Source organism: Pleurodeles waltl, chromosome 10 (assembly GCF_031143425.1).
Source record: "Pleurodeles waltl isolate 20211129_DDA chromosome 10, aPleWal1.hap1.20221129, whole genome shotgun sequence".
Lineage (NCBI taxonomy): Eukaryota > Metazoa > Chordata > Amphibia > Caudata > Salamandridae > Pleurodeles > Pleurodeles waltl.
In genome coordinates, this window is record NC_090449.1 from 133,506,332 (window position 1) to 133,520,054 (window position 13,723).

Genomic DNA, 13,723 nt, shown 5'->3' on the forward strand with positions numbered 1-13,723 from the left:
TCTGTAGGGTGATTATGCGAAGTTGCAGCAAAATGGTGCAAGATTGCACAGAATTATGCGAGGAGCATAACCATGCATATAGTGCTATTTTCTTAGCAAAAAAGGCATCCTCATATCTAAAATGGATCCAAGGATGCATTTTGTGTGAAGAAACGTGTGCTAAATGCAGCAGTCACAAACAGCAGCAGCAGCTCATGCTCCTTTTCTGTGCTCCTGCAATAGGCATTTTTTTAACCAAATTACTCTGAATCATGCAAGCAGGAGGTCTTGCCTAATTTTCGACAATTTTGTGTCACAAGAGTAACTCAGTTACAGAAATTACCTTGTATTGGGATGGAAAGGTCATCTGCATGATGAGAGATGCATGCCCCTGCCCTGAGTGGCCAACTGTATTATTGTATGGATCCCTAATGCAGATTTGTTGTCATAAGTGAACAAGAATCATGCCTGTACGCCATGACATAGGCCTGACTTATGGATTGCGGTCTTGTTGTACCAGGAGGGGTGCCCAAAGTGCTGCCCTCATAGTGGTGGAAGGCTACTGCCTTCAACAGGAATTTAGCAGCACAAGCACTGTGGTGGCAGTATAACATGTAGTGACCAGTAGTAGTAAAAGTCCTTTTTACCCTGTGTCACTGGAATGAGGCCTCCAGGCTCACTCACCTTTTTAAAAATTCCACTGCTGTGTGCTTAACTCTCCTTTGGCCTACATAAGGTTAATGTGGAAGTGCGTGCATGGTGAAAGCATTAGATGATGCATGTGCGCTCACAAGAAATATACTACACAAAAGGTGAAATGGGGTACAGTACATGCATGATAAATGTGTGTGCTGTCATTCTCTGTTTTTAAAATAACACACTCTGGTACAGTACAGTGTGACTGCAATACAGTCTGCACGGACTGAGTGCATTTGGGTGCTTGTATGCTGGCGGTAGCATAATACATGAGGATAACAGTACTGGGCACTGAGGGTGCTGTAGGTGTACACTGATTGCAGATGTGCTTTCACTGATACTTTTCATGAAGGACCTTGGATTCCATTTTTTGAAAGCTGAGGCCTGCTTGGTGAAAACGAGGAGTAGTGGAATCTCCCCAGACTGATCTGTGTATTCCTGCATTCCTGTAAGCTGGGTGGGACATGCACTGAAGGATGGGAGAGCCAGGCTCTCTGTGTGCATTTCAGAGGGCTCTTTGATTCAGTAATAGATCACAAAGAAGGGACCTGAACACTTCTCAGGAGGAGGGAGATGGATTGAAAAGGAATCATAAAGATCAGGGCTGAGGCCTAAGATTAACCCTTTTGATGCACATATTACTGTGGCTTACATCCTAGTGTGAACTCTGGTCACTTCAATGAATCGTGTTGTGGGTTAATTAGCTTCGATAGAAGAAGAAATGGGAAAGATGTCCATTTCAAAGAAGTAAATCCCCCAACATAAAAGGTCAAAGGCCCAGACACTAAGGGGGTCATTATGAACACAGGCGGTTTAGACCGCCATGCTGGCAGCGGCGGCAAAGACCGCCACCGGCAAGGTGTCTGAAACAACAGGCGTCCCTCCTCCACCGCCAGGCTACCGCCGACCGGCAGCCTGACGATTGAGGAAATCATTATCCAACAGGGCAGCGCTGCCCTTCGGATAATGATCACTTTTCCACCAGCCTTTCGCTTGCGGAAGGGTTGCACCAGGGCCCCCCTGGGAGCCCCTGCACTGGCATGGACAGTGCAGGGGGCACCTGTGCAGTGCCCCGTCACGCAGGTCACTGTCCGATTTACAAGTGGCGGCCGCTGTCAATGTTACAGCCCTTTTCCCTGCTGGCCCGGTGGGCGGAAACACTGTTTCCGTCCGCCGGCCCAGCAGGAAAGCCATTATACTGCTGGCGGGGGGGGGGGGTAGTCGCGCTGGCAGTCTTCTCTTGACCGCCAGCGCTGATCTCGGCAATTTTTACTGCTGAGATCATAATGAGGCCCTACGTTACATTTTGTTTCTGAAAATGGATTATAAGTAGGGGTGTCTGAGAGCCCACAACTTTGCCATCTGCCGAGCAGCTAGATGGGCTGTGTGAGGAGGGGAAACTCTGCAAGACTTTTGCCTGTTATGCTATGTTATGTTATTTGCACTTGTAAAGCGCCTGACTACCCGGAGGCCTCGCAGCGCAAAAGAACAACAACAGGTGCAAGAGAAGGGAACTTAAGTTTAAAAAGCCAGGTTTTAATCGCCTTTCGAAAATTACGTTTGTGGCTAGTTAGTCGAATACTAAGGGGGAGGGAGTTCCATAATTTGGCTCCCCGATATTCCATCGTCGCACCATCCCATCTACCTTTTTTGACTTTAGGAAGTAAAGCTAAAGCTGTAGATGCAGATCTAAGAGCTCTGACAGGTTTGTAAAGGGTAGCTAATGTTTTTAACACATGAGGTCCTCTATAATGTAGTGATCTGTAGATAATGCAAAGGGTTTTAAATTTTATACGCTATTCCACCGGAAGCCAGTGGAGAGAGGACAAGGCCTGTTTAACTGAAGTATGCCTTTGAATATCAAGCAGAAGACGGGCTGCAGCATTCTGGACCACCTCCAATTTGCTACCCACATATTGTGGAGAGCCAAGAAATAAACTATTACCATAATCGAGTCGGGACAGAATGGTTGCTTGTACAATAAGTCTTTTTGCCAGAGTGGGGGGTATTACAAGTACCTTTCTCAAAAGTCTTAATGACCCAAAGCAGGCAGCAGAAATGTTCTTGGCATGATGCTCCAGGGTGAGATGATGACCTGTGACCAGGACTAGGGGCTCAAGCCCTCTAGCCTCGCTGCTGGGTGAGGCAACATCACCCAGGAAAACCAAGACCACCTGCCTCGGAGCACCTGCCTTTTCATGAAGACCGCGGTGGCCCGGAAGGAAAAGGAAAGCATTGCAGGGAGGGAGGTCCAGTAGGGAGCCTTGATGTGAGAACTCGCTGTGCGAAGTGTGAGGAATCTGTTCCTGCATTGGTCGGGCTATAGCCCATGTGCAGGAGTGATTTGGCGACCCTGCATGCCAGGAGGGGCTGCCAAGGACTGAACAAAGGAGGGCAGTTGGAGAGCCCACTCTGCAGAGGTCATAGCCTGCGTGCCGTACCGATTCAGGGACCCAGTATGCCATAAGGAGACACCATAGACTGAATCAAGGAGTGTTATGGGGGAAACTAGCTCCTGCACCTATCGGGCCTTCACCCTTGTGCAACTTGCTTCAGCGGCCCGTATGCCACGAGGGGCCGCCATGGACACCAACTTCTGATCAGCGTGACTGGACTTGTGAGTGCTGGGTTAGTGACCCCGTAATACCAGGAGGGGCTGCCGGAGACTCTGAGATCAAGGGTCTGGGCCAATGCCTGAAACTGCAAAACTGCTGCTGTGACCAAGGCGGGACCAGCCCACATTGTGTGGACTGTGCCAAAGGAGGCCCAAAGATCAACAGGACACTGCCAGAGCCCCGTCTGAGCAAAAGCTTCACCCCCATTCCCTATGGAGGGAAAAGGGACTAACAGCATGACTGCTGGAGCAGGAGCAATCCCGAATGTCTGAACTAGCTGTCAGCGTGGCTCAAGGGAGAGAGCCTGCACCTGACAGGTCATGCATGTGTGACTGTGCACAGCCGGCCTTTGCTGATCCGGAGCAGGGCTGTGCTGCACCACCAAAGGGTCCCACACCACCAGAGTGTGAAAGCCAAGAACTGGGCCTTTTGGTCCTAGGGGGACATACCGGCATTGGTGCTGCAACCCCATAGACCATAGTGTTGAACTTCTGAACAGAGTCGGAGGGGAGAACTCTTGGGTACAGTCTAATAGTGTACGTTACCTGGATGCAGTCATCAGTGAAAGGGAAAAAACATTGAACTCTTTACACCAGAGGGGGGAAGACAGGGAGTGGTAACTACTAGAGCCCCGACGTCAAGGGGATTTGTATTATTGCTTTCAAATGTGGATTACCTTTGCATGTGTAGAGTTAAAATTTGAATACTTATTTTTGTATAAAAGCAAGTATTTACCTGGAGCCCATTTTAAGAGTAGTGTTCCCTGATCTGTATCTGTGCTTCCCCCCGAAGAAACCCTGATTGCTCGTCCTATGCTGCCCAACTAGGGTTAGGTGCAGAGGGGGGTGCTTGGCCTGGTTGAGCGGGATCCATAGTAGAGCGGGCAATAGAACATTGAGTGCAAAAGTCCTCAACCACCACGTTGCCCCGTGGCCCTCTGAACAAGGTTCTGACACTTCTATTACTTCATCGTAATTAAAAGACATACACAGACATACTTTTAACTTCATAACTGCATGATGTGAGGAGATTGGTGGCACCAACCTCTAACACTAAATCATATCCGCACGTCATTCGCTATGCAGAAAGCTACTTTCAAGATCTAGTCTAGCTCGTTTTTGACTTTGGTGCAATTTAATGAATTTTTATTTCCTTTCCACAACAGGATTTATGACGGTAGACAACCTGTTCTGGTCGTCATGGACCCTGCAGTTGTGAAAACCATTCTGGTGAAAGAGTGCTTTACCTACTTTACCAACCGGCGGGTAAGTCACCTTCTGAGTCCAAATCCAGGTTTCATATTATGGAAGCTTCGCTCAGCCATTAAGAGTCCATCCACGTGCACCATTTTTGCTGCTTTCTCATTAGAGAATGGTGAAAACTGCTAATTGTGAATGCTTTAGAAAGTAAAGGAGCTTGATCAATGAATACCGTTTGTTAAAACGAATGGAACAAAAATTAAACTCTTTTCCCGTCTGGGGAATAAGGAGTGCTAGAAACTGGTTTTCCTCAAACTTAGCAGGTTTTTAGAAGTTGATGGCAAATCACCAAAGTATCAGATTCTTGTCCTTCAACCTAGAGATTTCCTGAACCCAATTCGAGGTGGGTAACCACTTTGACACTAATTCTGAAGCCTCAGTAGTGGAATAGGTTCCCCTATTGGGTTGCTGGTGTTTTTTCCGGTTTGCAACAACTGTCACACGCTCAGTGTTTATGGGTGTGCTGCATAGAAAGCACCTTGTGCATTGGGGGTCTTTTACTTTTTTTTCCCTTCAGTTAAAAATGCCATTTTCGGGGGCTCTTTCTATTTAAAGAAAAAAAAATCAAAATCATTACAGAGCTGACTGCCCAATATCACAGGTGCTGCATTAGTGCCCCTAACACAGTGAAAATTGCGTGCTAGTTTGACGGGCATGCTGGCACAGACTAGCGGAGGGTGGGTCTTGTCTGCCTCGAAGGTTTGGTGGCAGTATACCCAAATGCAAATAATGCCGTTAGTCCCATCTTTCACATATGAAAAGTGTGGGGGAATGAATTTACTCCTTTGCCTACTGTATTAAGCCAACAACATCACACAAACAGGAGAAACACCGAAAAACGGTGCTAAGTGCATTAAGTGCAAAGCTTTGTGTAACAGGTGAAGAGGCCTGCTTGAAGAGGGAAGATCTAAAATATGTTAATGTCTGTAAAGCTCACCTATTTATACTTTTAATTTTCGTTTCTCTGTAGAGCCTTGGTGCTAATGGACCCCTGGACTCTGCCATCACAATTGCACAGGATGAGCAATGGAAGAGAATACGGACTGTGATCTCACCCACCTTCACCAGTGGCAAACTAAAAGAGGTATTGTACCTCTCATGGAAGAACAACGAGTAAACCAGGGAGCTTGTGTGGGTGGTTGATGGCAGTTTAGCTCCCTGATGTGGTTTCTTTGGGCTGAAGTGAGAGTTCAATTTTTAGGTTTACTGGCAAAACCAGTTATTGGAATAGACATGTTTCAGAAGAGTGCAGGACTAAGCACGTTGGGTGATATCTTCATATTCTGAATTTAAACACGTTATCTAGTGTGCAAGTGCATCGCGGCATAGGAACAAGAACCGATGAGCTGCAAGGAATTAAAACAGTAGTTGAGAGACTAGGTGGCAAAAAGTTTACATGTGTAAGTCTTTCTGTACTAAAAACGTGGAAGCCCTTTATAATGATGCCTTTCTTATAGATGCTTCTTTTCAGAGTTCTGAGGGAGGGGGCTGTGGACTGGTTCTCTCCTCTCCTCCCCATTCCCTTTGTTTTTATTAGTGTGGGAAGCCTTTAATTTAACCAATGCGATTGGACCCACTAATTGCTTTTATGGCTACAGATTATAAATACCCTTCAGCAGTGCTTGTGCCTCTTTCCCATGTGTTCCTGTAGGGGTTTTGTACATTTTTAATGCAGTTTACCCATTCTGAAATAGTTTTGTAACTGAAACAATATCTTAAGTTTTCTGAAAGATATGTGAAATTTAGTGCTAAAAATAAGAGTGCGCTAACTAAATCAATGTTTTTTCAGTATTTGCAGATTTGTTAATATTATCAGTGGTAACTAAAAAAGTATTACAATAAAGTGGGAAATATTTTCACTAGGATAGGTTTGAGAGTGGGCTGCCTTAGCCCAAAATTAGAAGCTATTCAAGTGAGTGGCAGGCATGACAGTAGAGTGTTTGGGATGTGTGGAGCTTTTCTGCAGTTTTGAAGTTCTGAGCATTGGGCTTTTTAGGGTGGGCTGCTCCTTCTTCCTGACCTCATTTGCCTCAACAGAGCAAACTGCAATGGGAATCCCTCATCAGTTAAGTAATTTCAGAAGTCTATCTCTGGACACATTCAATAAAGAGAGTACCAAGGTAGAGGGAATGACAATTTACATTTTTGTCATACGTAACAATAATTTGTGCATTCATTCAAGCAGCAGGAATTGTTTAAATGCTGCAGAGGATAAATGTGCAATACTTTATTACAGTGTTTTTTTATTTTTTTTATATAGTATGAACCTAACCTCCGGGTGGTAGATTGCTTTTGATAGAGCTGAGCATTACATCTCATTGAGTGCAGGGTAAAGAGGCATGCACAGGCTTTCAAAAGAGGAGGGAAATCAGGTTATATCATAATTAAAGTTAGACATGATAACAAATATAAATATATATTATAACGTGCACTTAATTGGCATAATTTATATTGCGAGTTCTGCGGTAGAACCAGTTTAGGGTAGATGCAGTGAATAAAGCGGGGTTCTAAGGTCTTTTCTGAAGGTTAGAAGTGGTAGAGCTACTCTTAGGTGGAGAGACTTCTTCTAAGACGGTGGTTTGACCAAATATCAAAACAACTAAATTGATTGACATTAATATTGTGTCAAAATATTGTTTGCAGAAATATTGTGTTTATACGCTTACTGCATATATTACAAAAATATTGGGTCAGAAATATTGTGGCAAAGAATATAATAGAATTCATAACACACACACATATACATTATTTTTTGTTTTGTTTCACAGTTCTTTATTGAGTATTATACATAAAGAAGTAACATCTTACATGGCAGGTACAGTGCAAAAGAACAGCAAGAACTTTCATATACAATAGTAATCACCCGGCATTGTGACATTCATGATCATCAGATCCAAAAGGGCGAGATTCCGTGCTGTACATATGCATACTATTGGGTACATGCTATTAGGTACTGAGAACTTTCATAAATGTATCCTTGGGTCTTGTCCCCTTGCATTATCACCTCCTGAGGCAAGGGACAGGGCTCTACAGAGTAGCAGGTCCAGTCAAAAGCTGGAATAGAAGTTGGGGCACAACACCATGGCACGCTACTATAATAATCGCAAGAGTATGGGCCCAGTGTATTATTGCCTGATAAGGGGGCGAGCTTGATGCAACAGGGACCTCTGATAACAAAGGGATGCAGTGAGCTGCAACAGTATTGAGAAGGGAGCGAGGGTACAGAGGGGACAGTTGTTACCATTGAGAGCCCTCGTCTGATGGTGGCGGAAGATGGAACAGCCATGCAAAGATGTAGAGTGGATAATGGTAGGGACTATAGTCCGTTGTAAGGGGGAGGAGAGAGAAAAGGGAATTAGAGGAAGGTATGGGGGAGAAGGCTTGGAGAAGAAGAAAAAAGTATGGAAAAGAGGAGAGCCAAGGGATGGAAATCAGAAAGCGTGGGGTAGAGAGAGAAAAGAGAATATTGTGCAAGAGAGAGAGCAAAGAATAGGTGAAGAGTAAGGTAACCGGGACGGGGGGTACGGGTTGGAGTAAAGAAAAAGAAAGGGGGGGAGAATGGGATACAGAAAAAGAGAAAGATAGTAGGGAAAACAGGGGCAACTGTGGTAGGGAGGTAATAGTGGAGAGGGAAGGGAGGAAAGTGGGAGGGGGGGTTGTGGTGAGTGGCCGTGATGCTCTGACCGGACCTGCATGGTATAAATAATGCGTTCATGGGTGACAGTTTGGAACATTGAGTATAGCCACTCATCATGGGAGGGGAGATTTGTCACTCTCCAATGTCGTAGGATACAGAGCTTAGCCGTGGCAAAAGCCGTATATAGCAGACGGAGTTGCATTCGGGATATATCCCAAACACCACCAGTATCATGCAGTAAAAGCAAGGATGCTGGGAGGGTGGGTGGTAATGGCAGTACATCCCTCAGCGTGTCCCCGACTGCCTCCCAGTATGGCTGTGTGGTTGGACAATCACATAGTATATGCATTAGGTCACAGCGCGGGTATGGGCAGCGCCTGCATTGCGCGTGGGGCAGGAGCCCTGCTGATCTGAGCTTTAAGGGTGTCCAGTACCAGTCGTGTAGGGTTTTAAAGAGACTAAATTGCATTCTTGATTCACGGACACCTTCTTCCCGAACCTCTATTAGGGCAGTCCATTCTTTTATATCATAGTCTATCCGTAAACGTGTTTGCCACTTGGCTTTGAGGGATAAAAGAAAAGTTAAAGAGAAAAAGGTGTTGGTTCAGTAGTTTATGCACGCCCAACGTTACTCCACTAAAAGAGACCTAGATTTGCAAATAATCAAGCACAGGTGAGTGGTGCAGAGTCAGTGGGTGAGCACCCATACGGCTATAAAGACAATGTGAAAGCTGTTGATACTGCCAGGAATAATGGTTAGGGATGCCAAACTCGGCCTATAAAGACAGAAACCTTTTTAGTAGCCCGTTCTCAAGGAGTTGGTTGATAGTTAGGATTCCCTTTGTTCGCCAGCCTTCCCAGTCAACCAATTCTCCGCCTATCATTAAGCCAATATTGCCCCAGAGCGGTGCACGCGTGTGTATCTGAGGGTCTACTCCTAAAAGGCGGTGGACTCGACGCTATGAATGTAGCATGGCCTGCACCACTGGTTGGACGGGCTCTGACGTGGAGGCATTGACGCCATAAAGTACGTCCAGGCCTCCTCTTTTATTCAGGAGAGCGTGTTCCGCCTACACCCACAGTGGCGGATCCGGTTGGCCCGGGAGCAGGAAGGTCAGCTGATGTAGGTGGAGTGCCAATGCATAATATTCCACAGAGGGCAAGCCCAGGCCTCCGCATTGTCGACTCGCGAGGTACGTGGCATTGGACAGCCTCAGCCGCATGGAACCTGTTAGAAATGGGGTCTTTGATTGACAGTCAGGTTACCCCCTGTTCAAGCAAGGACCCTCACTCTAGTCAGGGTAAAAGAGATTCACCCTCAGCTAACCGCTGCTTACCCCCTTGGTAGCTTGGCAGAGCTGTAGGCTTAACTTTAGAGTGCTAGGTGTAAAGTATTTGTACCAACACACACAGTAACTTGATGAAAACACTAAAAAATGACACAACACAGGTTTAGAAAAATTTGAAATATTTATCTAAACAAAACAAGAACAAAGCGACAAAAATCCACCATACACAAGGCAAGTTATCAATAAAAAGAGTCTTTAAGTAGTTTTAAACACACACTAGCGCTGCTAGCGTGAAAATGTACCTGGTGCGTGTCAAAAATAACCCCGCACGGGCGGGTGTGTGTCAAAAATAACTCCACAGGGCGGTACGTGAGTCGGAAATCCAGCAGAACGATGATCCAAAATCCCTGCAGCGCAGGTTGTGATCTCCCAGCCGTCATTTCTTCTGCTCCGTGCGTCGATTCTTCGGTCGTGTTTCCTGCGAGTGTCGGTTTCTCAGCTGCGGAGCCGGCGGCGCATCGTTTTTTCAGCTGCAGATCGGAGTCGCGTCAATCTTTTCCCCGCACGGCGCTCTGTACGTGGCTTTTCTTGTCTTTAGGCTGCCAGCTTCTCCTTTCAGGGTCCCAGGAACTGGATGGGCACCAAAGGACAGAGTAGGAGTCTCTACAGAGACTCCAGGTGCTGGCAGAGAGAAGTCTTTGCTGTCCCTGAGACTTCAAACAACAGGAGGCAAGCTCTAGATCAAGCCCTTGGAGATTTCTTCTCAAGATGGAAGGCCCAGTCTTTGCCCTCTTACTCTGGCAGAAGCAGCAACTGCAGGATAGCTCCACAAAGCACAGTCACAGGCAGGGCAGCTCTTCTTCCTCAGCTATTCAGCTCTTCTCCAGGCAGAGGTTCCTCTTGGTTCCAGAAGTATTTCTAAAGGCTGTGGCTTTGGGTGCCCTTCTTATACCCAATTTCTCCTTTGAAGTAGGCCTACTTCAAAGTAAAATCTCTTTTGAATGTGAAATCCTGCCTTGCCCAGGCAAGGCCACAGACACTCACCAGGGGGCCAGAGACGGCATTGTGTGAGGACAGGCACAGCCCTTTCAGGTGTAAGTGACCACTCCTCCCCTCCCTCCTAGCAGAGATGGCTCATCAGGAAATGCAGACTACACCCCAGCTCCTTTTGTGTCACTGGCTAGTGTGAGGTGCAACCAGCCCAACTGTTAAACTTACCCAGACAGGGAATCCACAAACAGGCAGAGTCACAGAAATGGTATAAGCAAGAAAATGCTCACTTTCTAAAAGTGGCACTTTCAAACACACCATCTTAAAATCAACTTTACTAAAATATGTATTTTTTAATTGTGAGCTCAGAGACCCCAAACTCCACATGTCCATCCGCTCCCAAAGGGAATCTACACTTTAATCAGATTTAAAGGTAGCCCCCATGTTAACCTATGAGAGGCCAGGCCTTGCAACAGTGAAAAACGAATTTAGCAATATTTCACTGTCAGGACATATACAACACATTACTATGGGCCTGATTCTAACTTTGGAGGACGGTGTTAAACCGTCCCAAAAGTGGCGGATATACCACCTACCGTATTACGAGTTTCATAGGATATAATGGACTCGTAATACGGTAGGTGGTATATCCGCCACTTTTGGGACGGTTTAACACCGTCCTCCAAAGTTAGAATCAGGCCCTATATGTCCTACCTTAACCATACACTGCACCCTGCCCTTGGGGCTACCTAGAGCCTACCGTAGGGGTGCCTTACATGTAAGAAAAGGGAAGGTTTATGCCTGGAAAGTGGGTACACTTGCCAAGTCTAATTTACAGTTAAAACTGCACACAGACACTGCAATGGCAGGTCTGAGACATGATTACAGAGCTACTTATGTGGGTGGCACAACCAGTGCTGCAGGCCCACTAGTAGCATTTGATTTACATGCCCTGGCACCTCTAGTGCCCTTTACTAGGGACTTACTAGTAAATCAAATATGCCAATCATGGATAAACCAATTACCTACAATTTACACAGAGAGCATATGCACTTTAGCACTGGTTAGCAGTGGTAAAGTGCTCAGAGTTCAAAAGCCAACAGCAACAGGTCAGAAAAAATAGGAGGCAGGAGGCAAAAAGACTGGGGATGACCCTGCAAAAAGGGCCATTTCCAACAGAACCCCATACCAATTTTTGTACACACACATCTACCCTTTGTAGCATTGACAATGGTACCTTTAGTGGTAACATCCCAAGGACGTATGTGTAGCAAAGCAAAGTCACCATCCGGACAGCTTGTACCCTCCCACAGAGGGAGAGACCCATTTGGGACCATTTTGCGAAGTCTTGTTGGATGAGGATGAGCAGGGGTCCAGGTTGTTTTGTACCATTTGGTCCAAGCCCCTGTTGATGAGTATCCCTAGATATTTAAGGCGCAAGCTGTTCCATGAGATGGGGAAGTCCGTCATAGCTGCGCATGTAGCCACCGGGGTCAAAGGAAGGGCCTCACTTTTGTCCCAGTTAATTTTGTATCCCGGAAGTGCTTTAAATTCCGTCAGAATCGCTCGCAGAGCTGGAAGGGAGTGAGCAAGATCTGTGAGCGTAAGTAGTATGTCATCGGCATATAGATAAATCACGGAGCGGCCACCCGGGATAGTGACTCCGGTTATGGTTATGGCGGGGTTTCTGCATATGAACCAGAGAAATAGCAGCGGCGATAGCCGACATCCCTGCTGTGTCCCCCGGTTAACGGGGAACACATCAGATAGGAAGCCCCCGCAGTTGACCTGAGCTGTAGGCGAGTCATCCAACCATCGGACTTTTCTGATAAAGCCATCTCCTAGGCTGAATCTTTTTAAGGTTTCGAAAAGAGGTACCACCATTCTGTTCCATTGAATGCCTTCTCTGCATCAAGGGAGATAGCCACTGCCTCCTCCCTGGAATCTCTAGCAGCCCAGAGTGTATGTGCTAGCGTGCAAAGGTGGTTCCTCGATGATCTCCCAGGTACGAGCCCTACTTGGGTATTATGAATAAGAGATGGGATGACTTTCTTGAGACAGGCCACCAAGACACCAGCCAATATTTTGACATCTCCATTGAAGAGGGAAATAGGACAGTAACTGCTGCATAATAAGGGGTATTTCCCGAGCTTTGGGAGAACCGCTACAGATGCTCTATTAGAAAGAGGGTGCAAAGAGCCAGTTCTTTCCGCGCCCTGGAAGACTTCATACAGAGAGTCCACCATTTCGGAACCCGTCCATTTATAGAACTCTGCTGGAAACCCATCCTCCCCGGGAGCCTTGTGATAAGGTGGAGATGGGCTGCTGAATTTCGTCTTTGCTGATCTCTCCTTCCAAGAGCCCTCTACCCTCCTCCATGAGGCTGGGTATGCGGGCCTCCTCTAAGAACGTAGTTAAACGCTCATGATTCTCTGCAGTTTCTGGGCTGTAAAGAGTCTGGTAGAAGAGCCCAAAAGCACAGGTTATGTCCTGTGGGTGTGTGAGGAGCGTGGCGTCAGTAATTCGTATAGGAGGTATGGCTAACGCTGCCTCTTGTTGGTGTAATTGGGCTGCTAGTAGGCGCCCTGCCTTTTCCCCCTGCTCTTAATGTCTTCCCTTCAGCCTTTGTAGCGCATACTCCGCCTGGGGGGTATAGAGGGCATTAAGCTCCATCTTTGCCTTCTCCAGACAACAGCATGTGGCCGGAGAAGGGGTTGCAGTGTATGCGCGAGTACAAGATATTATTATGTTCTCTAGGTCCTGTCGCCAGAGCGGTCCCAGGTGTTAGCAAAGGCAGCATCCCTCACAAGTTGTCCTCTGATTGTTGCTTTTGCCGCTGTCCAGAAAACTTAAGGGGAAGAAACCGAGCCCCTATTATCAGTTACATAAGTAGTGACACGATCGCAAAGTTGATCCTTGCCCTGCGATGTACTGTAGCGAGATATGTTCAGACGCCATGGCTTGCGACCTGGAGAGATAAAGCCCAGTTCTAGAGCTAAGAGCACTGGGGAATGATCACATAACCCCACCTTTAGAATCCGGGAGTCCCTAGCCATAGGAACCAGTTTGTGTGAAACAAGGAAATAATCCTGTGGGGACTGCATACCGTGGACCGGCGACAAGAAGGTTTACTCCCGATCGAGCGGGTGGGACAGGCGCCAGTTGTCCACCAGCACATGAACCTTCAGTACATCTCCCCATAGGGCCCTGTCTACATTGTTGCCAAAATCTAGTCTGCCTGTGCGGTCCAGGACTGTG

General features: G+C 46.7%; 1 protein-coding gene across 1 annotated transcript in view; it reads left to right on the forward strand.

Moving 5' to 3' along the window:
- LOC138261218 (cytochrome P450 3A29-like) overlaps positions 1–13,723 on the forward strand; it is a 115,415-nt gene that overhangs the window by 25,284 nt on the left and 76,408 nt on the right. Inside the window, exons 4-5 of the mRNA XM_069209973.1 lie at positions 4,456–4,555; positions 5,520–5,633. Of these exons, the coding sequence (XP_069066074.1) occupies positions 4,456–4,555; positions 5,520–5,633 (214 nt within the window). The remainder of the gene's footprint in view (positions 1–4,455; positions 4,556–5,519; positions 5,634–13,723) is intronic.